The 27,048-nt window shown below is 57.6% G+C and overlaps 3 protein-coding genes across 4 annotated transcripts in view; 1 reads left to right on the top strand and 2 right to left on the bottom strand.

Moving 5' to 3' along the window:
• The window catches only part of MACROD1 (mono-ADP ribosylhydrolase 1), a 140,385-nt gene extending 131,096 nt beyond the window's left edge, over positions 1-9,289 (top strand). Inside the window, exons 5-11 of one of the 2 annotated variants that reach the window (XM_036259498.1) lie at positions 7,250-7,366; positions 7,849-7,970; positions 8,205-8,235; positions 8,374-8,447; positions 8,787-8,868; positions 8,970-9,004; positions 9,145-9,289. In XM_036259498.1, coding sequence (XP_036115391.1) covers positions 7,250-7,366; positions 7,849-7,970; positions 8,205-8,235; positions 8,374-8,447; positions 8,787-8,868; positions 8,970-8,974 — 431 coding nt within the window. In that variant the 3' untranslated portion in view covers positions 8,975-9,004; positions 9,145-9,289. Of the gene's footprint in view, positions 1-7,249; positions 7,367-7,848; positions 7,971-8,204; positions 8,236-8,373; positions 8,448-8,786; positions 8,869-8,969; positions 9,005-9,089 lie in introns of both variants that reach the window. The other variant, XM_036259499.1, reaches the window with a different exon arrangement.
• Positions 9,290-9,417: 128 nt separating this feature from the next.
• On the bottom strand, positions 9,418-16,657 carry OTUB1 (OTU deubiquitinase, ubiquitin aldehyde binding 1). Its single transcript, XM_036259873.1, has 7 exons — positions 16,569-16,657; positions 14,926-14,987; positions 14,579-14,677; positions 11,235-11,353; positions 10,954-11,038; positions 10,655-10,849; positions 9,418-10,501 (listed from the first exon to the last, which is right to left on the bottom strand). Exons 1-7 carry the CDS (start codon positions 16,624-16,626, stop codon positions 10,304-10,306), a joined length of 816 nt encoding a protein of 271 aa, XP_036115766.1. The 5' UTR covers positions 16,627-16,657; the 3' UTR covers positions 9,418-10,303.
• A 6,817-nt stretch (positions 16,658-23,474) lies between these two features.
• On the bottom strand, positions 23,475-25,097 carry LOC118628022 (cytochrome c oxidase subunit 8A, mitochondrial). Its single transcript, XM_036258688.1, has 2 exons — positions 24,914-25,097; positions 23,475-23,805 (listed from the first exon to the last, which is right to left on the bottom strand). The coding sequence occupies exons 1-2, from the start codon at positions 25,025-25,027 to the stop codon at positions 23,710-23,712; spliced, it is 210 nt and encodes a 69-aa protein (XP_036114581.1). The 5' UTR covers positions 25,028-25,097; the 3' UTR covers positions 23,475-23,709.
• Positions 25,098-27,048: the final 1,951 nt, after the last annotated feature.

The following is a 27,048-nucleotide window of genomic DNA, read 5'->3' as shown; positions in this document are numbered from 1 at the left end:
CTCAACGGCCGGCCGGCCCCTCACTCCACCCTCTCCGCTGCTCTGCGGGCCTAGCCACACTCCCAGCAGTGTTCTCGGTGCCGGGACATGGCAGACCCTGTCCCTCTTGGGTCAGCATTCTGTCACCCTTAATAATTAGACTTCATTTGTGTGGTTATTTAAGTACCAACTGCTCCCCATCAGACCACCCCCCTGAGGGATATGCACAGGTGCCCATCTGTCCACCTCCTGGCAGAGTAGGTGCTCTGTGCAGACCCATGTGTGGACCAGCTGTGCCCAGGCCCCAACCACCACGCCCAGCTCCGGTCCCTGTGTGCGCATGTGCACAAATCCCTGCCTCCAGACAGTGGTCTCTCCTCGGGTGGAACCTGCCACCCTGGGCCCACCCTCTCTCTCTTCACACCCATGATCCTGGGGGCAGGTGGCACCTTCTTTCCCTCTGTCTCTCAGTGTCTCTCACTCTCTGTCTCTGTCTCACTGACTCTGCACCTCTGTGTCTGTCCAGCTCGCTCACTCGCTGGGGTGTCTTTTGCTGTCTCGCTCTCTTGCTTTCTCTCCATTTCTCTTTCATGCCGTCTCTGACACGTGCCCTCTCCCCATTTCTCATTCTCTCTCGCTCGCCTCTGTTTATAGACAGTCAGACCCAGGAGGATTCTCGAGGCCTCTATGCATCCTGCCCGGCTCGCTTGCCGTCCCAGCAGCCCTGCCCACACTCTCTCCCATCGCCCTGCCCAATCGCAGTTGCTTCCCGGGCCTGGTGCTCTGACACAGCAGGCCCGCCGTGCGGCCTCAGAGCCCCCTGAGGCCAGGCTGTGTGTGCCAGCCCCTCCCTGGGCTGGGCTCAGAAGCAGCAGGTGGCACCAAAGGCCAACCGCCAGTGCACAAACTCACTAAGCGCCGCTGTGTGCCAGGCTCGGGCGGGTGAGTGTGTGGGGCAGAGCCCGGCCAGCACCTTCTAACCTAGAGTTTTCTGGGGCAGGGCTGTACTGCGGGGAAGGGCACCTGGGATGAGGGAACAGCAATGGGGCCCAGAGGACTCTCAGACCACGCCCTCCCCTGCTCAAAACTTCTCACCTTAGTGGAATCAATTCCAGGTTCCTGCCACTGCCCAACAGGTCCGATGCCCTGCTAAGCCCTCTGCCAGGACCCCTCCTTCCCTGACCTGCTAGAAGCCAGTTCTTGTCACCTTCTCACCTCTGCTCAGATGCTACCTCCTAGAGAGGCCTTCCCAAGCGCCAGCCCTTCCCCGCTGTCCGCTGTTTCCACAGGTGATGGCAGGCTGCTCCCTCCTGCACCTGAGGCCCTCCCCAGGTGACATGCAGTGGGAGCCAGGTGGGAGGTCAGCAGTCATCTCGGGTGGAGGCCAGAGAGGACCCCAGCCTTACTCTGAGTTGAGGATTTTACTTCATGGGCTCGTGGGGGCCTCGGGGAGGGTTATGAGCAGGAGAGGGGTACTACTCTCCCCACATAAAGGCCCTGAACCTCCCTGCCACGCCCGCGTGGATGCCAGGGCCTTGCGGGCCCCTCCCTAAGGATCACATGCCCTTACCTCGATGCTATGGATATTCCATCAGCTTCCCCATTTTGCAGATAAGGAAAGCGAGGCACCAAATCTCTTGAAGTGAACGGCCCTCCCTGGCAGGAGGCCTAGCAGGACTCTGCCCCGCTTGGGGCTCTGGCATAGGCTGGTGGGGCCCATGCCCTGCCCCCAGCCGGCAAGATGCCACCAAGCCCAGCGAGCAGCTGCCACAGGGATTTTTAATAACGGGAGTGATTTTTGCATGATGAATGAGGCGCTGCCGTTGTGTACATAATGAAGCCCTAATGTTTTCAAATCCCCATTTAAGGAGCTGATCTCACCCCATAATGAATTTCAGATCACATCACGGCGCTGTCGTCCATCCATCTTCTCCCTGGGGCGCCCACCCGCCTGGGCACCGCGAGGGTGGGGCCTGGTGAGAGGCGGCTCTGCACCCCTCCGTGGGCCAGCGGGCCGAGCCCACGCCTGCACAGAGCCAGGGGCTGGTGTGGGTTTGTTGAGTGAATGAGCGACCAGGCGGGCGTGGGCGGAAGCACACAGTCAGGTCGGCACTGGGGCAGCACGTGGCGCTGTGGCCCCCGAGGTCCGTCAGGGCCTGGGAGAAAAACAGAGGATGCAGGCTGGGCCAGGGGAGAAGGGACGCGAGGCCTCTGGGTGCACGTTTATCCAGGCTTTGCGGCTGGGCATGCCCCCCGCAGGGTTAGGGCCTGGAAGAGCCTCAGGCCTCTGCCCTGGGCCCCCTGGCACCGTCAGGGTCGCAGTTCCCACATCTGCCAGCACAGGCGGGGGTGGGGTGGGGGGGGATTTGCACAGGTGGCTGGAGTAGGCTCGCCTCAGCTGGGCGCCCCTGGGTCGGTGGGGAGTGGGCCCTGGGGCCGAGGCCCAAGTGCCTGCCTGGGACTGAGAGGCACAGCCAGGCCTAGGCTGGCTCCCAGGGCTTGCTCCGGGACATCTGAGACCTGGCCGTTCATCCTGTCTCTGGGCAAGGAGGCCTCAGCGTGCGAGGGGCACAGTAGTTCTCTGTTCACAGAGGCTGTGTGGGCCGCGGTGTCCCCATCTGTAAAACAGGATGGCAGTGTGGTGAAGCCCAGGGCACTTTGCTTGTCTCTCTCGGAACACTCCTGCCCACCGTGGAGGGAGGTGCTGTCACTGACCTTGCACAGATGAGGAAACTGAGGCACAGAGAGATGAAGTGACGCAGCAAAGGATGGGGGAGCTGGGGGAGGGGACCTGGGTCTCACTGGGCTGGGTCTGCTCTGTCAGCAGGAGCCTGTCCTCACAGCCCCAGTGAGCTCAGGTCAGAGGCTGGGAGACTCAGACGCCCCCGGGCCCAGGCCCTCTCCCTCCCTCGCTCTGGGGCTGACCGGCGCCTGGGCCGGCCCAGGGCTGCGCACACGGCCTCGCGAGCCCCGTGGCTGAGAGTAGCCCCCCGTGGCTGAGAGTAGCCCCCCGTGGCTGAGAGTAGCCCCCCGTGGCTGAGAGTAGCCTCCCGTGGCTGAGAGTAGCCGTGCCCCAGAGCTCGTCCCTGCTCCTGCTGCACAGGCTTCGGGCTCCCAGCTCCCGCTCGCTCTGACGTGAGGCCCTGGACAAGCTGCTAGATCACTCTGCCCTCGTCTGTCACCCCCAGGTCTGCACCACTCAGCATATCTCAGTCCTCCCCACAACTTTCTGAGGCCAGTCCTGAGGCCTAGAGAGGTTAAGTGACTTGCCCAAAGCCACCAGCAAGCTTGTGGTCAGGATTTCTGGGCAGAGAAACCCTAGAACAGGTGTGCAGGGGCCAGGCCCACCAGACAGTGAAGGGCGACCCGGGAGCGGGGACGTGGTGGGGCAGGCCCAGGGCCGAGCAGGGGCTCCTGCCCTCTGTCGGGCCACAGCTGCCCCTTCCCCTCAGGCCACAGGCCTCCTCCAGTTCCCGTAAATAATTAATTAGCCCTGCTTGCTTGTTTGTTTAGTGTGAGGAATGCTCCCCCACTGAGACGCATTTATTGCTGAATAAATTTAAATATCTAATCATTCCTTCATGAATATTACAGCATCCTAAATAGCGGCCAACGTATCCTAAGCGCCTTGGCAAATGGCCCCCACAGGCGCCTGCTGGCTGTGAGGCCTGGCTGCAGCCCTGCCCCATCCGGGGCCCTTCCTGCCCCCACCAGGCCCTGCCCCATCCGGGCCTGTGACCAAGGGGCTGGCAGGAGCTGGAGGCCACCCTGCTGGCAGGAGGGCTGGTGGGCTCCCAAGCAGAGCACTGGGCTTCTCTGCGGGGAGGGCCTGGGACCAGGCAGCGGGTCAGGGCTGCAGCCACGTGTGAGGAGCTCAGGAAGCAGGCAGGAGAGACAGGGAGGACAGGGACAGAGGGTCTTCAAGGCAGCCTTGCTGGGTGGACGCAGCTGGATAGTCGAGGAAGACGAGCGGCCCCAGACTGCTCAGCAGCCAGAAGTCCCCAAAGCAGCCCCTCTGCTGGGAGGGGGAGTGTTGGCAGGAGGAGGACAGGAGCCAGGCTGCAGGGGCTGGCAGTGAGGAGGGGCCAGGTACAGATGTGTCTTCCCAGAGTGGGCGAGGAGAGCAGGCAGACGCAGCCAGCCAGGGCGGGGGGCAGACGGGAAGGGAGAGACAGGCCCTTTCAGTGCCCTGGAGGAAGTAGAGTGGTACGGCTGTGTGACCTTGGGCAAGTCTCTCGCCTTCTCTGTGCCTCAATTTCTTCTTCTCTAAAGCAGGAAAAATAATAGCGCCTCCTAGGGTGGCTGTGAGGCTCGAACTAGAGGGTGGATGCGAACTGCTGAGCGACCTGCGGACGCTCAGTACGAGGCTGAAATGGAGGAGCCAGATCCAGCTCGGGGTAGAGGCAGCTCGGGGTAGAGGCAGCTCGGAGTAGAGGCAGCTCGGAGTAGATCCAGCTCGGAGTAGAGGCAGCTCGGAGTAGAGGCAGCTCGGAGTAGATCCAGCTCGGAGTAGAGGCAGCTCGGAGTAGATCCAGCTCGGAGTAGAGGCAGCTCGGAGTAGAGGCAACTCGGAGTAGAGGCAGAGTGGCCTCAGCAGGCATCTGGAGGGAGGGTCCAGCTTGACCTGCTGGAAAGAATCTGAAGATGGCCCACTACCCACATGGGTCAGCCTCCCCAGGAAAGACCCCAGTTTTCTGCAGATCGGGGTGGACAAAGGTTACGTTGGAGGTTTGGGGTTTTTGGAAGGGCCCAGGGAGGGGACTGAGGGATCAACTGGCATGAACTGGGGACATCCCCTCCCACCAGGCAGTTCCAGGGGCCAGAGCCCAGAGCTTCTTCCAGCTGCCCCAGGGTCAGGAGGGAGGGGAGGACGCTCCTTGGGTGGAGCCCCAGGCAGCCTCTTCTTTGCAGGCTCCAGGGCTTAGCTTAGCCCAGCACAAGCCCAGGACAGGGCCTGGGGTCAGAGTTAGGGGAGCCGCGGGCTGTGTGGGGAAACAGGGAAAGAGTAGCCCTTTGGGCCTCTGGCTAAGGCAGCATGGGTCCCCTCTGGCACTCAGAGGTGTGGACAGGGAGGTGGCAGGAGGGGCCAGGCTGCTGAGCCCCTGAATGCCGGGCCAGTCTGTGCTCTGGCCCAGGGGTGGTGCCCAGGGCACATCCCTCATACCTGCTTTGAGGGAACTGCTCCCCTGGGCACCTGCACAGCAGTCACAGGGCCTGACCCTGTTCTGGAGGCTACTGGGGAGGTGCCAGCCCCGGCCTCTGCTAGCTCCAGTTCCTCCCTCCTCCCACCTCGTGCCCCCGGGTCAGCCCCAAAGGCCTGGCTGCTGGCCTGTCCACTTCTGCAGGAAACATTAAATCCCTGAAACACAGATCTTAGTGAGCTCCACTTCCGCACGCCACCCTCCCGCAGCGGCGGGCCAAGGTCGCCTGTGGGGCGGACAGCACAGGGAGCCGGCAGGCAGCTGGGTACCAAACAGCTGGCACCACTGGGCAGGGCTGGGATGTCCCAGGAAAGCTAGCTCAGACACATCACTGTGCTCACCCCCATATGCCCCGAATACTCAAGCACATCTTGCCTGAACACCCGTTTTCTAACACACTGTCAGGTATACACACACCGAGCACATGCCCAGACTCACGCTGTCCTAATAAAATAACAACCAACACGCACACCGCCGTCATGCATGCCAGGCACTGGCTCAAGCACAATTAACTCACCTTATCCTTCCAATAACCCTATGAGGTAGCTGTTCTCCCATTTTATAGTTGGGGCAATTGAGGTCCAGAGAGGATGTACCCTGCGGCACTCATCTGTGACTGGCGAGGCCGAGATTTGAAGTGAGTTGCCCAGCTCCTGCTGTTGGGTAGTGCTGGGCAGTCACCTGGCCCCTCCACCCAGAGCAGACACTGCACAGGGCGCTGCACCCTGCAGGCTGTACACGTCTTTGCAGCACCGGGACACTCTCCTCCCCTCCCACGGCGGCAGGGGCCGTATCCCTGCACGGGAGCGGAGGGAGTGAGGACCCAGTCCCGAAGCCCCTCCACAGCGCCCCCAACCCCTGGACCTCATCCACCCCCAGCTATGGGATGCTCTGGAAAATCTAGTGCCGGCTCAGGGTGATATCACAAAATTAAGTTTAATTGGGACTCCCAGGGCACAGAAGAAAACAGAAGGGGGAGTGGGGGGAGTCCAGCTGGTGTCTCTGGACCTGTGCCAAGATTCGGGATGGGGCTATGATGGGCCTCAGTAGGTGTGTCTGTGAAGCGAGAGATGGTGACCCTTTGCTGCTGTGTAGCATTGCCGGCACCCAGCAGCTGGTGTCCACAGAGCTCCTGGCACGGGCCTGGGGAGCTGCCCGAGGTGGGTCTTGTTCTCCTGGCCAGGATGCCAACTCCACCCCAGAGGAGGGGTAACTGTCCTAATTTTCCAGATGAAGCAGTGGACACTCAGACAGGAGAAAGGACTTGCCCACGTGCCCCATCGGCACAGGCCTGGGCCCGCCTCCCCGCAGGGCCCGCTCAGGGCCTGGCACCAGGGAGAGGTGGAGCTGAAGGAGCAGCTGCTCTGCCCTTCCTGCTGCGCCCAAGTTGTTTACCTGGGCCCAGGTCCCCGGAGTCTACGGCTAGGCCCCAGAGCCGCTTTCTTCTGCTTTGTTCTCGGGTTAACAAGCCCAGGCCCGGCCCCAATTAAACTGGAACGAGAAGGCTCATAATTGGGCAGGGTGCACGCCCACAGGGGCTCAAAGGCCTGGATTTGACCTGCCACTTGTAACTAGGTGGTCTCAGTTTCCTCATCTGTAACGTAGATCCCAGAGCTTGCGGGGCGAGGAGCCTCGCCTAGGGCGGGCGACTGGGGTCGGTGCGCGATGCCAGCTGCTGCACCGGAGCCGAGCGGGGCCCAGAGGGAGAACTTAGCCCTGACCCCGCGCGTGTGTAGGTTCCTGCAGTGGGGACCCCAGGTCTCCGAGCTGCCCACATGGGGGTAGGCCCCTGCCTGCCCGCGCTCCGCGCAGCCGGGAGAGAGCAGGGCGGGCCGCGCGCGCCCCCTGCCGGCCATACCGCGCTGCTTCCTGCCGGGCTCCGTGGCGGACCCTGTCTGCTCGTTCTCTCCAGACCCAAAACAATGGGGGGCGGGGGTGACGGGAGCGGCTGGAGGTGCCAGGTGAGTCCCACACAATCGAGGAGACTGGGCCAGCCGTGGGCCTCAGGCTTCTCTGTAAGCAGCTCGGCGGGACGGAGGCGCTCCCGGCTCACTGTGCCTCCCCTGCAGTGGACGGCTGCATCCATCGGGCCGCCGGGCCCCTGCTCACCGAGGAGTGCCGGACCCTGCAGAGCTGCGAAACCGGCAAGGCCAAGATCACCGGGGGCTATCGGCTGCCGGCCAAGTGTGAGTCCCGACACCCAGCCCTAGGGGGCGCATACAGGGAGCCTTGTGTCACCGGGGAGGCCCCCACGGAATTGCTGGAGGCTTCCTCAGGGGGCACTTCTTACCCTAAGTGCTGGGACTTGGCCCCTCCTTGCACACCCTAGGGGTGCGTGTGCGGTGGAGGCTGGAGTGAGAGAGGAACTGAAAAGGGGCGGAGGGGGGGCTCAGGGGGCCGGGTCTTGTGTACCCAGTGGTGCGCGTCTCAGCGGGGTGCACGCAGATGTGGGCAGCGGCCCAGCACGGGCCTGCCTTGTCTGAGGTGTGGATTTGGGCTCCAGAGCACACCTGTGTGCTCACAGGGTCAGGTCCTCCCCTGGGGAGTCATGGAGCGTGGAGGGGGGAAGAGAGCCTATTTCCAGTCCCCTCCAAGGCCTATGCTGGCCGGGGGAGAACCGAGGACCGCAGGGAGACCCTAGCCAGCCTGACTCGGTCTCTTCCCGCAGATGTCATCCACACGGTGGGGCCCATCGCCCACGGAAAGCCCAGTGACAACCAGGCTGCTGAGCTCCGCAGCTGCTACCTGAGCAGCCTCGACCTGCTCCTGGAGCACCGACTCCGCTCAGTGGTGAGGGTGGCGGGGGTGGGGCGGGCGCAGCCTGAAGTGGGTGGAGATGACCCGGCGAGGGGAGGGAATAGGGGAGGGGAGGGAATAGGGGAGGGAATAGGGGAGGGGAGGGGAGGGGAGGGGAAGGAATAGGGGGGGAGGGGAGGGAATAGGGGAGGGGAGGGAATAGGGGAGAGGAGGGGGGGTGGGGGGGTGACAGAGTGACGCTAGCCCTCTCCCCTCCTTCCTTGCCAGGCGTTCCCTTGCATCTCCACCGGAGTGTTTGGTAAGTGGGGTCAAGGATAGGAAGAAGGGCGGGGTGGGCAGTGGGCCGGCCCAGACACGCAGAGGGGGTCGGAGCAGGTGGGCCAGGAGAGGGGCAAGGGGGCGGGCCTGAGCTGGGACTCATTTTCGGGGTTCCCAGGCTACCCCAACGAGGCCGCGGCGGAGGTAGTACTGGCCACGCTGCGCGAGTGGCTGGAGCAGCACAAGGACAAGGTGAGGCCTGGGCCCGGTTCAGGGGGCCGGAAGGGGTCGGGTGGTAGGTGCATCCCTATCCCACTAACCAGCTCCGTCGGTCATTGCTGAGGACAAGGGTACAGAGCGCCTGGCTCACGAGTCTCTGGCATGCCAGTCTTTCCTGTATTCTCTTTCCTTTTGCTGGTTTCCTCTTCATATCCTATAACCCCTTCTGTGAAGGGTGTAGCCTAGCGTGAAGGGCGTCCCAAAGGCAAAGCAGGTTAACCCCTGCAGGGCCTGGGGCTGGCGGGGCAGTGATAACACCCGGGATCCAGGGAGAAGGTGGCTCCCACCTAAGCTGAACAAGCCCTGGTGCAGGTGGACCGGCTGATCATCTGTGTGTTTCTGGAGAAGGATGAACAAATCTACCTGCAGCGGCTCCCCCACTACTTCCCAGTGGGTAGGTACCTGTGGCAGAGCCCCACCGCCACCAGCCCCTGCCCCTGCCCCTGCCCCACCCCATGCCCCCTGGGCCGGTTCTCAGTGTCCTCTGCCTTCCAGCCTGACTGCACCCCACCGCACTCTGACCAGGACTGGTAAGCAGGGCCTGCCCCGCTGTGTGGCTGCCCACTAATCTGCCCACTAACACACCCGCTCACCCTGGCGCTCACCCCTGCACAGGGAGGCACCCTGGGAGGCCCACAGCCCACCGCTCCAACCTCTGCTCTGCCTGCAGACTCACCGGGGCCTGCTGCACCTCGCTCCCAGCTCTAAGAGGTCGCTGAAGCCTGAAGCTAGGCCTGGGCCTGGACACCCCATCCTTTCCCTCAGTCCCCACCCCTGCCCCTCGGGAGCCTCCTAATAAAGACCACCCTTGTTGCAGTTCCTGCTGTCTGAGCCCTGACCTGGGTGAGGGAGGTAACCCACAGGTGCAGGCAGGAGCTCTGGCTCAAGGGGCTGGTGAGAGTTCTGAGCTGGAGGAGGGAGGCACTGGCCAGACGATGGCAGAGGTGGGCAGCAGCACTTCACATTTATTGAGGGCCTGCTCCCCAAGGAGTTCACAGCCTGGGACTGAGGCCCCACATATGCTGGGTTGGGGGAGGAAAGGAGGTAAACGCAAAAAGGCAGGCAATGCAGACACTGTGGCTGAAGCAAAGAGGGTGCAAAGCAGGCACAGGCAGGGGGCCTGGGGTAGGCAGGGGGATGGCAGCCTGGCAAGTCCTGCCTGGGGACCTAACCAAGCAGAGGCTTGAAGGCTGCCCTCCCCCACCAGGGTGGGTCACCTGCGGGTGCACTGGAGGTGCCCCAGCTCCTCCACCTGCTGAGCCAGGCCCCACTGTGTCAGCCCTCTCCACCTGGTGCTCCTTGACCATGCAGACCCCTGATGGAAAGCAGGCAGCTGGGGTCTTGGCCCCTGGCCAAGACAGCAGGGTGGAGGTGGACCTATGAGGGAGCAGCCTGAAGCCCTGATGATCCTAGGTCCCTGGGTAAGTCCCCAAGGAACTTCCAAATTGCCATGGAAGCCCCTGGGCCAGCTAAGGAGGGGAGTAGAGGCATGAAGGAAGCAGGATCCCAATAACCAGGAGGGGGCCCCAAGAAGCCTAGCCCCTCAAAACTGCTGCTGGTGGGAAGCCTGGGGGTAGACAGGTGAATGGGAGAGGAACCCACCTGGGGGGAAGGACAGCCAGACACATAGCAGCCAGGCGGGCAGCAGCAGAGCAGGGACACGCGCACACACGGCTCACCACCAGCATCCCCTTTAATAAAACGTGGAAGGTTGTATCACAGGGAGGGGGGAGTGAAATATGACCATTTACAACCACACAAAAACCTCTGTACATGTCTAGCGCCTGGCAGAGGGGAGGGCAGCAGGGCGGCGGCGGGCAGGGCCAGCCCTATTTGTAGAGGATGTCGTAGTGTCCAGGCCGGTAGAGAAGGTAGACCTTGGGCTCAGAGCCCTCAGGGAAGACGTGCGGGTTGGTGGTGCCGCCCTCGCCGCGGTCCATGTACTCCACCTGGATGGAGACGCTGAGGGCCTGGGCCAGCGCGATGATGTGGATGTGGTCGCTCTCCTTGCACATGGGCTCCACCTCCTGCAGCACAGATGCAGGTCAGGGCTGGGTCTCAGCACCCCCTCCCCATGTCCCTACTGACCCCAGGGCACTCCCCCAGGACCTGGTGCTCCCCACCCTGAAGGGAGAGAAAAGGGAGGGCCCTGAATCTGAGAAGTGGGGTGGGGGTGGCACCTGCTGGCAGAACTCCTTGACAGTCCGCCCCCCCTCGATGAAGTGCTCGAAGAACTTGCTCTCCCGCTGCAGGTAGCCGGAAGTGAGCAGCCGCAGGTACACCACCAGGTAGTCTGAGGTGCTCTGGTCGTTGAAGGAGGCCAGCAGGTCGGCTACTGAGGTCTGCTTCTCCACCTGCTCGATCAGGTCCATGAACTGCCACCAGCAGGGATAGAGGGCAAGATGAGGGATGGGTCAAACCTACCACGGCCAGGCCACCCACCCTCCACTGGCTGAGCAGACAAGGCAGCTGGGCTCACCGTGTTGTGGAAATCCTCAATTGTGAACTCGGTGAAGCCCTGGGATACCAGGTCTTCTTTGCTCTTGGCAGACACAGCCTTGAACCTGGCAGTAGGAAGGAAAGGGAGGTAGGCATGGGCTCCTCAACCAACAGAGTAGGGGCCCAGCCTACAGTTTGGCCTCTGGAGGAACTGTACCTCCTAGTCATCAGGAGGGAGGAGGAAGGGAGCCCGGAGCCCCACAAGCCCTTCATGGAACTGTTGCCCACCTCTGTCAGTGCCCTAGCACCCACCCTCCTCACCTCTGCAATTCCTTGCTGTCATCCAGCAGCGCCTCCAAGTGGGAGAACCCGAAAGCTCGATAGAAACAGTTTCCATCAGGCCTGGTCTTGCGGATGTACGAGTACTTTTTGTGGAGGTCCTGCAGAAAGGCAGCCCGCCCGCCCCATGCCTGTCAGGCCAGAACCAGAGCAGGCCAAGGAACCACCCAACACAGGTCACACCACAGCAGTGGCAACTGAACTCCAAGCAGTTACCTGCCATCCTTGGCTGCTGACTCGTGATGGGAGTCACTTAGTGACCCATTGCCCAGAGCCCCAAAAGCCTCAGGAAACCGTGACTTATGTACACACTGGTTGCATGAGTCACCAAAGCAATCACTAGCCACTGGCCACACCAAGCTCTGTCTCCAGTACCTAAAACAGTGCCTGGGCCTGCAGGGCTGTCTATAAAAACGGGCAGGCGAACCAGTCCGTGACCAGTGCAGCTTATCCAGAGAATCAAGTCTTTCACACCATGAGAGACCAGGGCAAACTGGTTAGGGTGAGGGTACGCACAGCCCCCAGGTCAGGATGGGAATCGGCCTCCCTTGGCTCCTCGTCAACTACCCTGCTGGCTCACACTTCTGTGTGATGTCTTCCAGTTTCCTCCCCAAACTCTAAGGACTTTCTTCTGTGGGCCGAACCTGCCCACACATGTGGCAAACAGGCCTCACTCCCTGGCCTGGGCACACTCCCCTGCTCCCTGATGGCTACTTCAGACCTTCTCCATTCTGCTTAAATCCCCAACCCAAGACACCTCCACACTTTCCTTCTAGTAGCTTCCAGACCCCACCCTCTCCTATCCTCATACCTTACTTCCACTCCCCCTCATCCCTCTAACATGTGAAGGTCAGGGCCACCATCAAACCACAACACTCTTCAAAACACAGCATGTCACCTCCCAGAAGATGGTGATGACACATCCATCCACAGTGACTGTCACGTGAACGCACAACCCTGCTCAGGCCTGGGACAGCTTTGGCTTGTCAACTCTCAATGTCAACGGTCTTGGGATTTAAATAGCAATAATTGTAACTTTGCCTGCCCCTATCTCAACCCTGAACTCCAGTTTCAACTCACACACCCAACTGCCTCATCTATACCTCCTCTGACTGCCCAGCCCGGCCCAGCAGGTCCTGAGCTCCCCATGCGCCGACTCCTCTTGGCCTTCCCCTAAATCAACTGCAACTCCGCCTTTCAGCTAAAAACCTCCCGGGCATTGCAGACTCCCCCTCGCACCGCCCCGCCCCGCCCCGCACCTGATGCAGTCCCTTTTGGCTCTATTTTGAATGCAACCTGTGTCCAGCACTTCTCACTACTCGACTCTCCGCCTGGTCCAGCACCACTCCCACCTCCTGCTGGTTTCATCGCAAAGCTTCCACCTCAGGTCTCCTCGTCTCCACCCCACCACCTGAGCAACCCGGAAACCTGTTGATACCCCTCACCTTCCTCCAAGTCCTTTTTCTGGCTGCAGCCCCATCTCCCACCCTCTCCTGCTCCCGCCACTCCGGCCTCCATGCCGCTCCTCAAACCACCCGCGCACTTCTGTCCCGCCCCAGCCTGCTCTCTGCCCAGGCGGCCACAACCTGCTCCCATGCCTCTGTCAGCCCAGTCACTCAAACACCACCTTCTCAGCCTCTCCTAGCTGAGTATGTCTTTCCACCAAGCTTCATGAGAGCAGGAGTTTGTCAGTGGTAGTCACTACTCTATCTTCAGTACCCATAACAGTGCCTGGCCCACAGCATGTGCTCATGTTAGGTCACCAGCACAATGCATACAAACAGCCCAAATCACTGCATCTACCAGAAGTTACTAGAATCCTTCTGAGCACTTTCTCCAGGCCCTTTGCTGGGGCTCGAGTCCATTGCTCTATTAATCCTCAGAGGGGTCCATTTCTCAAAGCCACCCAGCTCTGTTCAGGCTCTGCCATCTAGGCTGAGGCGCCTCCCTGGAGCAAAGGTGGGCTCAGGGAGCACAGAGCAGGGGTGTGGATCTCCTGCACCCACAGCGTGCAGGCAAGAACATTCACTGAGTGACTCGAGGGAAAGAACCCAAGATGACCACCCTGTTGATTTTACCAGGTAGGCCCTGAAATAAGAGCCCCACTCCACTAACCAACCACAGGGGAAAAGAGACCTACAGCTTCCGAAGCCCTGGCTACGTACTGCGCACCAAGTTCGGCACCTGACCTTCTCCTTGGAGCCTCGTGCTCGTCCTGCGAGGCAGAGACCTCTCCACCCAGGCACGCTCCGTGTGTTACCCAAGATCCCACAGCAGTGACCCATGACTCACACCCAGGTCTGTCAGCCCCTGAACCAGTGCCTTCATCTCTCCACAAACCTTGGATAAATCACAAACACCCTAAGCAAGGGGTCGGAATAGACCACAGGCCACACACAGCTGGATCTGGCCTGCAGGTGTTTGGTCCACGTAACATTTTAAAATTTGAACTAGTTGCCAACTGATAGGAACTTAAGATTTAATATCAAAATAATTTCTGGCTTCTCTTGGACAAACAGATCTGGCAACAATGGAGTGAGAGGCATGGCCACTCCCACTGGCCCCAGGTGCTTCCACTCCTCGCTACTGGCTGCTTCAGAGCTGTGGACATGCACCACTTGACCTGGCCACCTTCAGTCACCTGGGTTACTCGCCTGGCCCCTGACATGGATAGCCCCCAAGGCCTCTCCTTTCAGATGGAAGGTTCTAAGCATCTCTGATCTTTAGAGGAAGGGGGAAGAATAACATTTCCTAAACCCCCAGGCTGTGCCCATGGGTACTGTTTACACATTTCAACCTCCCAGCTCAGAGGAGTGAGTGGTTAAGGGACTTGCCTGTTTGTAAATGAGGCAGCAGGACCCAGCACAAAGGTCTTTGGGCTCCTTTTCCCTACTGCTGCCTGCCTCTCCACAAAAATCCTGGAAGCAGGCTATGGATCACATCCCTGCCCCAAGCCTCTGCCCAGACAGCCCCAGTCCATTCAGCCCCACCACGAACACTCAATCATGCCTCACAGGTATCATCTCTCTCAATCTCACAACCACCCTCAACCATGGGCCCATACTTTCATCATCCCAATTTCATAGATAAGGACCCCACAGCTCAGAGACACTGAAGGATCTACCAAGGATACAGCTGCTGTGTGGTAAAGTCAACATTTGAATCCAGGTCTTTTGATTCCAGAGTCTGCACACTTAAGAACCAATCAGAGGGCTCACCCAACACCCTACCCTCTAGGAGGCCAAGCCCAGAAAAGAGCAGGTCTGAAGTAGGCCTGCTCCTGCCCTTTCCCAGGGCTCTTCCCGCCCCCTCAACTAGGCTCCCACCTTGATCTTCTGTTGATAGATATTGTCATCCTCAGCATACTCCTTGTATAAGACTGAGAGCTCCAGCCGCTCCGAGACCAGAGGGTTCTGCACAGCAATCTGCAGAGGACAGGAAATCCATCATGCTCTGGCAGGTGGCTGGAGTGACCTACACCTAATAGCCAGAACACCTAGACAAAGGGTGCTGGGCCAGGCACCCAGTGGCACGGTGACAACCCCCTCCCAATAAAGGCAACCAGTATCTAGCACAGCTGGGAGAGGAGAGGGCTTCCAAAGTAGAGAAAAACAACAGGCCTCAGGCCCAGCCTATGCATCCCCATAATAGGGCTGCTGGCCCAGCCCCTCACCTCTTGCTGAATTCGGTCCTGCTGAGCCATGATGGCTTCATCATAGGCAAGACAGTTAACACCTGGAAGGAAGAAGGCCAAGGATTACAGTGGGACCTGGCTAGCTCCACTCTAGGCAGCTGGACCAAGGACAAAAGCAGCCAGGAGAGCAGGCTGAGAATCTGGAAGCATGCATCTTACATCCTGTTCTATCCAACTGTGTGATCTTGGCAAAGCCCTTTCCCTCCGAAGTCTTAGTTTTCTCATATTTAAAATGCAGGGGCAGAGGTGATCACCCCAAGGTGTGTTCCTCCAGCTCTAACACCCCCTTCCCCTGGTTTTCTAACATCATTTCCCAGCAGCCAGGGAATGATCTGGGGCTAGGCAGGGTCTCCTGGGGAAAGTAAGAGGAGGAGGTAGAGTCCTGGGCTGGATGAGAGCTTCCTGTGAGCCTGCACTTTACTTGACCACACCCTTCCTGCTTCTGCTGTCCTGTGTATTCTTAATGGTGCCCATTTTACAGATAAAACAAATGCAGACAGGTGAAATAATCTGCCCAAGGTCACAACTAGAAAAGACGTGATCAAACCGAGGTTTGCCTATTCCATAGTCTCAGCTCTTCAACACAATACCTCTCCTCTGCCACCTCACTGCAGGGAACTTTGCTCAGCTGTAAAGAGGAGCCAATACCACCACCTTCCTCCCCTCACTGAAAGAGGAAATGGTACCTTAGAGGTACACTGAGTGGCCACTGATGACAAGTCAGGGACCAGGAATTCTGGCTCTGGCTCCTTGTTTTGCGTGATCCTGAACAAGTCCCTTTCGGGGGCCTGGGTCTCCTAGTGCTCAGTCCCTCAAGTGTGCGGTTAGAATGGGGATGTGTGTGCTAAATGACTTTTAAGGCCAATACTTTTGGGCCTGAGTATCCCAGATCCTGAGCTGGGCCTCGACCCATCCCCTTCACTGCCCTGCAACCGGGCTGTCCCTCCCACCCAAGGGACCTACTGGCTCTCCGGGGCCTAACTCATGGATGCAAATGGAGAGAGTGGCACCATTTTGAAAGGTCCAACTCTTCAGAGGTCTAAGAAAACAATGCCCAGGCAGGCGGAAAGGGGCTGCAAGGCCAGAAGAGGGGGCTCTACCGGAAACGCAGGCTGCAGTCTTCAGGGACTCACGCGCGGCCGCTCACACCCCCCGCCGCCCGCAGCATCCCCAGCGGCCGCCCAGTCCTTTGTGCTCCGCAGGCCGGTGTAACACGATGCCCTCACGGGCGCGGGCTGCTCTGGAGAAGGCGGACGAGTTACGAGGCCCCGACATAGGCCTCGGCCTGAGTGCAAGGACGGGGCGGCAGGGCCCGGACCCGGGAGCCAGGCGCCGAGGGGGCTGAGCGGGGGGCGGGGCGGCCCAGGCCCCGCCCCGCCCCAGGCGCGCGCGATGGGGAAGGGCCGCGGGCCTGGGCCCGCTCCGCCCGCCCGGCCGGGGGTCGCGGCGGCGGCTCCTTCTATTGTGAGGGGGAGGGGAGGCGGCGGCGGCAGCAGCGCCGGAGGAGGAAGGGACCGACCGCGCGCTTGGGCGCCGGCCACCCCGCCCCGGTCTCCTCGGGAACCAGCGGCCCGGCATCGCCCCCACTGGCCCTGGCCGGATCGTCCTCCCCGAGTCAGTACCTTCGGCGTCGCTACCCAGTGGATCCTGCTTCTGCTGCTGAGGTTCCTCCGCCGCCATCTTTAAACAGCGCCGCACTGCCGACCGCTTCCGGGTTATCAGCTGCCCTCCTCCCGGAAGAGATCCCCTCCTCTTGACCCCCCCCCTTGGCAACGCCTCTAGCAACGGGATTCTCCGGCGTTGCCTGGCAGTCCCTGCGGCCGCCGGGGCGTAGGGGCCCGGGCTTGCGAGGGCACGGCCCCCGCGCACCTGCTTGGCTTTGTCTTCCCAGTTTCCCAAAGCTCCTGGTGCTGGGACGAGCCTCCTGGCGCCAGCAGTTTTCTGTTCTCTGGGGTTTGAAAGGCGGATTGTGTCACTGAGATAAGTAGACGGGTGAAATTAAGATCACCCGAGGCAGCACTCCTGCGGTGGGCTCCAGAACGAGGCAGGTGATTTATGTGAGGAGCACCTGCTGAGCAGACTGTGCCCAGGTCGGCTCCATGAGCCTCAGTTCTGAGGCAGGGAGAACAGGTTCGCGTCAAGGCCAAAGTCTCAGGACCTGACTCTGGACCTTGTGCACTTCTGGTTATGAGAAAGCAAAGTCTTTTTTTTTTTTTTAATCCTCACCCGAGGACATTTTTTCATTTTTTGTTCAGATAGAGTGGGAGGGAGAGAGAGAGAGAAACATCGACGTGAAAGGGACACAAGGAGCGGCTGCCACCCGCGATCCAACCAGGGTTGGGGACAAACTGCAACCGAGGTAGCGCCCTTAGTGAGAATCGAACCCGGGTCTCTCTGGACTGCAGGTCGACTCTAACTGCTGAACCAAACCGGCCAGAGCGAAAGCAAGGTCTTTTAAAAGCAGGGAGTTGATAAAAATGAAAAACAGATTAGTGGCTGCCAGGGGTTAAGGAGAGGATGAGGGCCAGAGGAACGTGGGTGTGACTGTAACAAGGAAGCAGGATCCTTGTGATGAAAACATTCTGTATCTTTTTTTTTTTTTTTATCCTCACCCGAGGATATTTTTCCATTTTTTGTACAGATAGAGTGAGAGGGAGAGAGAGGGAGAGAGAGAGAGAAGCATCGGCGTGAAGGGACACATCGAGTGGCTGCCACCCGCACGACCAACCAGGGCCGGGGACAAACTGCAACTGAAGTACGTGCCCTTAGCGGGAACTGAACCCGGGTCTCTCCGGACCGCAGGCCGACGCTCTAACCGCTGAGCCAAACTGGCAGGGCTCTGTATCTTTTTTATTTTTTTTTCATTGATTTTGAGAGAGAGCCGATGTGAGAGCGGAACATCAGTTGGCTGCCTCCTGCATGCCCCTCACCAGGGACTGAGCCCAGATACTGCTCGTCCCTAACCGGAACCGAACCAGCAACCTTTCAGTGCATGGAATGTCGCCCAACCGAGCCATACCGGCCAGGGCTTTAATATGTTTTCATTGAATTTTTAGAGAGAAAGGAAGGGAAACTGAGAGAAACATCAGTGTGAAAGAGAAACATCAGTCTGTATACACAACTGGGAACCGAACCTACAACCTGGTATGTGCCCTGAATGGGAATCAAACCAGTGACCTTTTGGTGCCCAGTGACCTTTCGGTGTGCTCAACCAACTGAGGCACACTGACCAGGACAAAACATTCTGTATCTTAACTGTAGATGAATATCCTGGTATATGCTGTACTATAGTTTCGCAAGATGTTACTAATGGAGGAAACTGGGTAAAAGGTACACGGGATCTCTCTGTGTAATATGTTAAATTTGCCTGAGAATTATCTAAAAATAAAAAGGTTACAAAGTGGCAAGGCCATGAATGCTGAAGATACTGTTAGAGAGGTTACAGTCTGGGGCTCTAGTTCCTGACTTTTCCCTGTTGAGGGCCTTTTTTATGACAGTGCAGTCGTGGTCTTTTAGCACTTGAGGAGGCTGTGCCCGAGACCCAGTCAGATCCTACAGTTTGTGACAGTACCAGAGTGGAATGTGATTGAATGCGTTCATGAGTTTGACCAGTCCTGGAGCAGGTGCATTAGTGCCTGGGCTCACCACTCAGCCCCTGGTGACCTTCCCACAGCAACACTACAAATGTCAAATCTCTTGTCGCAGAAACATTGCAAATTACTATTTATTGGGCCATTGAGCCTTGGGGTTTCTTCCAAACTCAAGAAAGCAAAGGCTCCACCCAATTTGTACCCTATGCCTACTAAACTATTCATTCCTTTCCCTGATTTTAACAATGAAATCTATAACTGTTCATGAGCTCTTCAGTCAGTAGAACAGAACTGGTATTCTTTGAAGAGCTAATAAGACAGTTGATGGCATAAACACTGTTAGACTTTGCAAAATCTTGAAAAAAGCTATAAGGCGACTCCTTCCCACCTCCCCCCTTACTCTGAGGCAGGGGAGGGAGCGCAGGGGGAGCTGAGCTTGGGACTAATAAGACAGGGAACACAGTTACTTTTGAGTCGGAAGGAATCATGCACTGGACTGGCTGCCAACACCAAATAAATACCTCCCTCCCAAGGACCTGGGGCTTGAAGAACAAACACACACCCTCATGTATAAAGGGCCTGTAAATAGGGTCCTTTCTCCAACCTGCTGCCCAGCCCTCCCCTTCTTATCAGGCGGAATAGTGAGAGGGAAACTGCGGCTCTTAATCCAGCCCGGTACTCAACTTTTTTTTTTTAATTGATTTTAGAGAGGAAAGGAGAGAGACATCAATGTGAGAGAAACGGTGATCGGACCAGGGATTGAACCTGCAAGCTGGGTATGTGCCCTGACCAGGAATCAAACCCACCACCTTTTGGTGTATGGGACGACACTCCAGCTCACTGAGCCACACCGAACAGAGCGCAGGGTGCTCAAATTTGCCCACTCTTTTCCATGTCAAGTTCTTTAGGTCAGTAACTTCTCTTACCCTCATTCCATGGTAAATGTTACTTTACCTTTTTCAGGGTTTTGATTATTCTCTATCCTGGAGCCTCTGAAGCCCAACTGCACATTTGCCAGGAGTCACCAGCGTAGCTCCACACTTTTCTCTGCCTCCCAATGTGCCAACCCAGAAATGGCCCAGCGCTGCTGCCCCTGGCTGGTGAGGCCTGTGGTGAAACAGGCAGCACCGGTGGTGGAGTTAGGCTGCTGTTGGATACAGTCACAAAGGCGACAGGCAGCAGGCCAGCGCGTGCTTTTCCATAGCACTAGCACAGCACAGATGCCTCCTCACGGCCTGCTGGCTCGCAGTGTGTCCGGACTCCACACCCATGTCAGTGGGATTGTGTCAGGTGAAGGGAGGGGAGACCCCATACCAGGATCCAGGGGCTGTGAAACCTTGGCCTCAGAGAAAAGGTTTACAGAATGGCACAGAGGCCTTAGTGGGGCCATGTAGCTTCCGGGGCCACGTGGCTTCCGGGCCCACTCGACTTCTTCCACCTCTCAGGGAAGAAGGTCAGGCAACAAGAACAGAGCGTGGGCCATGGGACGACCACAGTTCTCACAGGCCATGGCCAGGAAAAAGCCTTAAAGGTGAGCCAAAGATGAAGGATTGGTGATTCTTTCCGAGGCCGGCTTGGGAGGCCGGCAGCACCCCAGGTGGGAAGAGTCGGGGCATGCCTGGCCCCAAAAGACCCTCTGGAACAGCCACTGCAGGAAGCCACAAGGGTCCATAGGCAGCTGGCTCCTAAATCAGAGAGGCCAGATGATGAAGCATGGCAGGGGCTGTACTTGAGGGCAGCTGGCTGGGTTGAAACTTGCCTGCAGGGTCCAGGCCACCTAAGGCAGAAAGCAAGCAGAGGAGGGGCAGAGATGGCAGGAGAGAACCACCCCCAGACTCTCACCACCCACATTCCTCCTCCAAGCACTGTCCTCCTGTAAATGCCTCACATTCCAAAATACCTTGTCTGTTGAGGATCCAGTCCTTTGGTGCCAGCCTCTCCCCGGAGAGCCTCCACGCACCAGGAGAATAATGCATTCGTTCCTTATTGCTACCATAAACAAATCACCACAAACCTAGTGGCTTACAACACAAATGTGTAACTTCACAATTCTGGAGGTCAAGGGCTGGTATGGGTTCCACAGGACAAAAATAACGTATCTGCTGGCTGCATTCCTTTCTGGAGGCTCTGAAGGAGAATCTACTTCCTACTCATGCAAGCTATTGGCAGAATTCAGTTGCTTGCAGCTGTGGGACTGAGGTCCCCATGCTCTTGCTGGCTCTAAACTGAGAGCTGTTCCTGGTTTCTAGAAGTCACTGCATTCCTTGGCTCCAGGCTCACTTGCCCCATCTTCAAAGCCAGCACAGGCAAGCAGACAGGCGGGCATCTCTGAGATGACCGTTATCTGCCTTCCTCGTCCATCGTCCACCAAAAGGACTCGTGATTAAACTGGGCCCATCGGATCATCTTCCATTTCCACATGCTTAACTTGAATCACATCTGCAAAGTCCCCTTTGCCAGGTAAAGTAACTTATTCACAGACTCCAGGGATCAGGGCATGGACATCATTGGGAAGACATAGTTCTGCTGGCCACACCACCTTAATTTAAAATCATGAAAACTGCCCTGGCCGGTTTGGTTCAGCGGTTAGAGCATCGGCCCACGGACCGGAGAGTCCTGGGTTCGGTTCCTACTAAGGGCTTGTACCTAGGTTGCAGTTTGTCCCCAGCCCTGGAGGGGGTTGTGTGGGTGGCAGCCAGATGATGTTTCTCTCTCTTACCCCCTCCATCCCTCCTGTTGTGTCTGAAGATAAATGCAAAAAAATGTCCTCGGGTGAGGATTTTTTAAAAATCATGAAAACTGAGGCTCAATGACTTCCCCAGTCATATAGCAAATGGCTATGCCAGGCCTCAAACCCAGGCCTGAGTCCCAGTCCACTGTTCTTGACATTATAGTATATGCCATGACAGCAGCCTCCCCCCACCCAGCATATACACCATGGCAGACACCCAGTCCTCCAAACTCAGGGTCTAACAGACACCCTCAGACACAGAAAATGCTGGTTGGGAGTACAGGAGCCTTATTTTCTCGAGGGAATGGCCCCAGCACCCAATTTGGTTGGGGATGAGGGACAATGAAAGGTGACCAGGTTTCAGGCCTAGTTGCTACACTAAGAACCAAAAAAAGAATGGGGCTCAAGCTTGACAGATTACTTGAACCCTAAACTCTTCCATCCACCCCAAGTGTATGACCCTGTCCATGTGCACATATTCTGTGGTCCCAGCAGGTGGTGGGAGAGCAAGGGCTGGAGGAGCTGTTCGGCTTGGTAAGGACTTTCTCAGACCAGGGTTCTGAAGGACTTGGCTTCCCATCAACTCGAGCAATGCTTGAGATGTACAGCTTTGGCCTAGGAAGACTACCTAGGACAGGAGGACCACTGTCCCTTTGGGTTCCAGGGGCACAAAAATGGGGGACACCCAATCAAAACCCTTGGCAGGACAGTGGTTATGGTAATAGAAACTTAAGACACCTCTCCTCTCCTGGGTCCCATTCTTGCTACGTGGCAGCCCCGTGGCCTAATCTGTGTCCACAGCAACCTGAGCTAGCAGCTTGGAGCTCTGCTCGAGATGTGTTGACAGGAAAGCCTCCCAGTGAGGCAGGGGACGGGGTGACCCAGTTGTTTGGGAGGTAATAGCCATGAGGCCCCTCCTCCCAAAGACAAGAGAGCTGTTGAGGTACCTGCATGTGATAGGTGGATGCCCTTCCCGCAGCACCCCAGCCAGGCTTAGGTCAGCTTTTCAGATCGGGCTCTCCCCCTCCCCTGGCCAAATCCCAACCTGTGAACAGCTCCCAATATTCACAGCCCTGCCTCTTCAGGCCCGGACACACAAAGGCTGGCTTGTGTGGAAAGAAACAAGCCTTTGAGGAGGCAGGCAACTGACTCCCCACCCCTCAGGGAAGCAGCCATGGGCAGAAGCTGAACTTGCCACAGTATCCAGGCACTGGGTCCCACAGGCATACTGGACTCCACACAAAAAGGCCGGGAAAGATTAGACAGAGAGGGAGAACAGGGTCCACTGTGAGCTTCTGTCAACGTAAATCAGGAGACAAGAGCCCTGCAGAAGAGAGTTTGGGAGATGTGCGTTCTGATACCCAGGGCCTAAAGCCAACACACCCTAGCACTCACCTGGCAGCTTTGCCCTCCATCCTGGCCCCAAGAGTTCAGCTCCGCGGGGACACTGAACCTGGGTCTGGTCGGAAATCACCCATGTCACTCCAACAAAGACTGCAAAGGAGAGCTAAAGCTGTTCTCCAGGGGTGGGGACAGCAGGTCTGAGGGTTCCTTCCACACACTGGAAGTCAGGATTCCAGCTCAGTGTGAAGCACTTCCCAGCTAAGGTGACCCCCTCAAGCCCCCCAGGAAGGGCCCTAAAGATGAAGGAGCTACAAATTCCCCAGACTAAGAAGGGAGAGGGACAGAGAAGCAGCAGGGAAAACATGAGAGCCAGTCACTCCACAAGCATTAACAGCTATAGTGACAAAAGGTACAGGGCCCTGGAGTTGACGTTAAAAAGCAAGACACTGTAAAGTGCCCCACCCTCCAACTAGGAAGGGCAGCAACACCTGAGAAGTGGTTGGAGCCCAACGACTGAGGACAGGGAAGGCTGGCCCCAACAGGAGAGACAGACATAACACACACTGCCTCGAGCTTGGCACAACCAAGGGTGCTAGAAAAGGTGAGCACAAAAGGCTGTCGAGCGACAACAGGTTTTGTTTTCCCAAGTAGCCGAAAAACATTTCACCACATGAAAGCATGCAAAGGAAAAGAGCGCTCCCCTACAGCAGGGAGAATGGCCAAGCACACGTGACCTACTGGACAGCCAGACAGCGGGCACATGAGGCCAGCCAGGCCCTCTTCTTCCCACCCCCACCCAACACCAACCTCAGCTCAAGTATGGAGGCAGAAGCCCAGGTCAAAGGCATGATGAGTTTCTGAAGCAAGTTTTAAATAGTCTTTATTGTTACAAAGTGGGTCCTACCAAGCAGGGCCTTATAAACCAAAATATGTGGTCCCAGGATATCACAATGAAGAAATCAAGAGGTTATGGTTGCAGAAGAGGTCACTGTAACTGAAGGATATGATCCAGGGGAGGCCGGCCAGGAATGCAGCAGACATGATCAGGACAGGTGGGGGGGTGGTCAGGTCACAGGGTGAGGGAGGGGACAGCCCCCTTCACTCCCGCTTCTTGTAGCTCTCCAGGTGAGACAAGACCCAGCCCGCCGGCAGGAGGATACACAGGAAGCAGGAGGTGAGCCCAATGGCGATGTCCTACACAGAGTACGAGAAAGAAGGAAGCCCCAGAGTAAGGAATCCCCCAGGCTTCTGGCTGTCTGAGCAGCTTTCCCAGGCAGCCAAAAGCCCCTCACGGAGTGAAGACTCAGGCTGCAGAGGAGGAACACAGCAGATCCAAGGCCCACTGTAGGCCTTGAGGTAAAGGGTCGAAGATGGAAGCGGGGGCCAGCCTGGATTACAACCCATGGAGAAATCCACCATCAGCTGATAAAGTGAAGGGCCAGCAACAAGGATTTAAACTTGTTTATAGCTGGTCTGTTGGGACCCAGGAACCTTGCACGGGCCGATACCTGTAAAAATGCACCTCCCCTTCCTTGCTATAAAAACCCCTCTCTTCCCATCTCCTTTCCAGGACTGCTACACAACTTTTGGGGTTAGGGATAAAAGACTTTCTACAACCATTTCCATATTCCTTGTAGTTAAGATCACAGCAAAACTTGGGGTCTCACGTGAGTTCAAATTCCTTCTATGCCAGTGAAGGGGGTGACTTTTGACCAGTCAGTACACTGCTCCTCAACCATGAAATGGAGGTAATAGCTTTCGTCTCGGGGTCACTGGGAGGACTGAACGAGACCAGCACAGCAGTCTGAGCACAGTGCCTGGCACCCCAGCAGGCTCTCAGGACGTCAGCTGCGATGATCTTCACTGTCATCTCAATCGCAGGACCTCCGGCTCTGCTCTCACCACCCTCCAGGTCCCTGGATTCTGAAGCCCTGCGTTCAAGGCCGGTTCTGCCCGAGGCAATGAATGTGTAACTGCGCCACAGGAGCACGTTGCCTCTCAGGGTTAAACCCTGCCACACTTCTGGGAATTACCAACACCTACCGGGGTCCTCTTGTCCTCCCCTTCCCTAGAAATGAATAGCGGTAGCGTGTACAGTCGTCAGACACCCCAGTGAACCGACTGACAGGCTGTGACCCGAGATCCTAGGGCTGACCGAACCACTGCGGCCCGGGCACTGCCCCTGCGCCCTCCAGACACGCCCAAAGCAGCACCGCGGCCCCCCCAAGCTGCGAGCCGCGAGGTGCAGTGCGCGGCCGGGCCGCCCCGAACCCGTCGCGGGACCGGGGCGCCCGCTCCTCACCATGGTGCCGAGCTGCTCCCGCGGGGGCTTGGAATGGATCTGGGCACGCGGCACCAAGAGCCGCCGGGCCGGGCCGGCTAGGGCCCTGAGCAGGTGCGGCGTCAGCGCAGACATGACCGCTCGGAACGGACTGCGGACAGCAGACAGCCGGAGCCCAAGGTCGGGAAGTCAGAATGGCGCCGGCCGGAACTTCCGGAGCTAGGGAGGCCGGGAAAGACCCCGGAAGTGACGAAAGGCCGCACCTCCCTCCCGCCCTGGTCAGTTTCGGGCGCGTTCCTCGAAACAGCCAATCGACGCCATCCTACCACCGGTGGGCGGGGCACAGGGGTGTCCCATGAGCTATGCTCCGCCTCCTGAGTGGCCTCTTCCTGAGTGATACCTGTGGTCACGCTATCACGTAAGTCAGAAGCCTAGGTGGCGCTGTTTTTCTTTTTTAAGATTTTTATTTTATTGACTGACATTTTTAGAGAGGAAGAGAGAGAGAGAAACATCGGTGTGGGAGCGAACATCCATCCGCTGCCTCCTGCACTCCCCCTACCGGGGATCGAGCCTGCAGCCTGGGCATGTGGCCGCGAATCCAACCACCTCTGGGTGCACAGGACTCCCACCTCCTGAGCCGCGGGCCAGGCCTAGGCGGCGCTTGACTCCTCCCTCCATGCACACAGTACTCACCTCTCTCCAGAAATCCCCCTCTTCGCCAAGCCCAGTGTTTCTGGCCGGGGCGACTGACAGGAGGTCCTACCTGGACTCACTCTCCTCATTTGCTATTATCCTCTCTAATTCCTGTCTGTGGCAACCAACCTTCCTGCCTCCCTCCCTTCCTTTGTTTTCAAGATAAATCTAACCAAATTGTACACCTACTTTCAGTGGTTCCCACTGCTTACTAGACAAAGTCCCAATTTCTTTATGTCACTCTTCAGCCTCATCTCTAAATATTCCACACCTCCCTCCTTGCTCACTGGTCCTCCCCCTCCCACTCCACCCCGCCCTGCCCTGCCCCAAGCCTTTTGCTTCTTTGTAACTTCTTTGTATCTACCTAGAACACTTTTCAACTTTTTTTTTTTTTTTTTTTGGTACTTGCCCCTAGCGGGAACTGAACCGGGACTCTCTGGTCCGCAGGCCAACGCTCCAACTGCTGAGCCAAACCAGCCAGGGCCACTTTTCAACTCTTGCCTAGCTTCCTTTTTCACTACTCTTAACTCCTACTTCCAGGCCTCCACTTACTGATACAGCTTACTTTATTCAAGAAATCTTTACTGGCCCCTGCCGTGTTCCAGGAACTGTTCTGGATCTGTGGTGACCAAGGACTCCCTTATCACAGAGCTGACATTCTGGAGGGGAGAGACAATAAACAAGCACTTAGTGAGAAGCTATTGGGAGTGCCATGGTGTGATGGGAAGTAATGGGGTGGCACTTTGTCAGTTAGCCTTCACTGGCCACCCCAGCCCCTGTGATACCATATCCATAGGGTCGGTCTCCATCTGTACACTTGGGGCCACCTGAGGGCAAAGCCTGTGTCTGATTAGCCACCGTCTCCAAAGGGCCTGGCACACATCAGACACTCAGACATTTATGAATTGCAGGACACTGAACAGTAGGTATAGGGCAAACAGGAAAGGGGTGAGGAGCCAGCCACTGAGCCAGGTCTTACCTGTATAGTCTCATTCCACCTTCATCTTTAAAGTTATGAGGGAGATGCTATTTTTGTTGTTGTTAATCCTTATCTGAGGGTATTTTTCCATTGATATTTAGAGAGAGTGGAAGGGAGAGAGAGAGAGAAACATCAATGTGACAGAGACACATTGATTGGTTGCTTCCCACTGGACCTCGACCTAGGCCAGGGATCGAACCTGTGACCCAAGTATGTGCCCTTGACCAGGAAGCGAACCCAAGACCATTTGGCCCTCAGGGCAACACTCAATCCACTGAGCCACACCAGCCAGGCTCAAATTTTTTTACAAAGGAGGAAAAAGCCTGGAGAACTGGGTGACCTGCCAAAGGTCATGCAGCTACAGGGCTGCCTAGATGGGATTCCCAGGCAGGTCTATCTGCTCCAAACCCCATGCTTTTAACCATCACACAAGCTGCTCTGGAGAAGAATTTCCAGAAGTTCCAGTTTTGATATTGTGGGCAAT

This window comes from Molossus molossus, unplaced genomic scaffold (genome assembly GCF_014108415.1).
Source record: "Molossus molossus isolate mMolMol1 unplaced genomic scaffold, mMolMol1.p scaffold_m16_p_13, whole genome shotgun sequence".
NCBI classification, from domain to species: Eukaryota; Metazoa; Chordata; class Mammalia; order Chiroptera; family Molossidae; genus Molossus; species Molossus molossus.
Note: the sequence above shows the minus strand (reverse complement) of the source record. Positions and strands in the feature narration are given on the sequence as shown.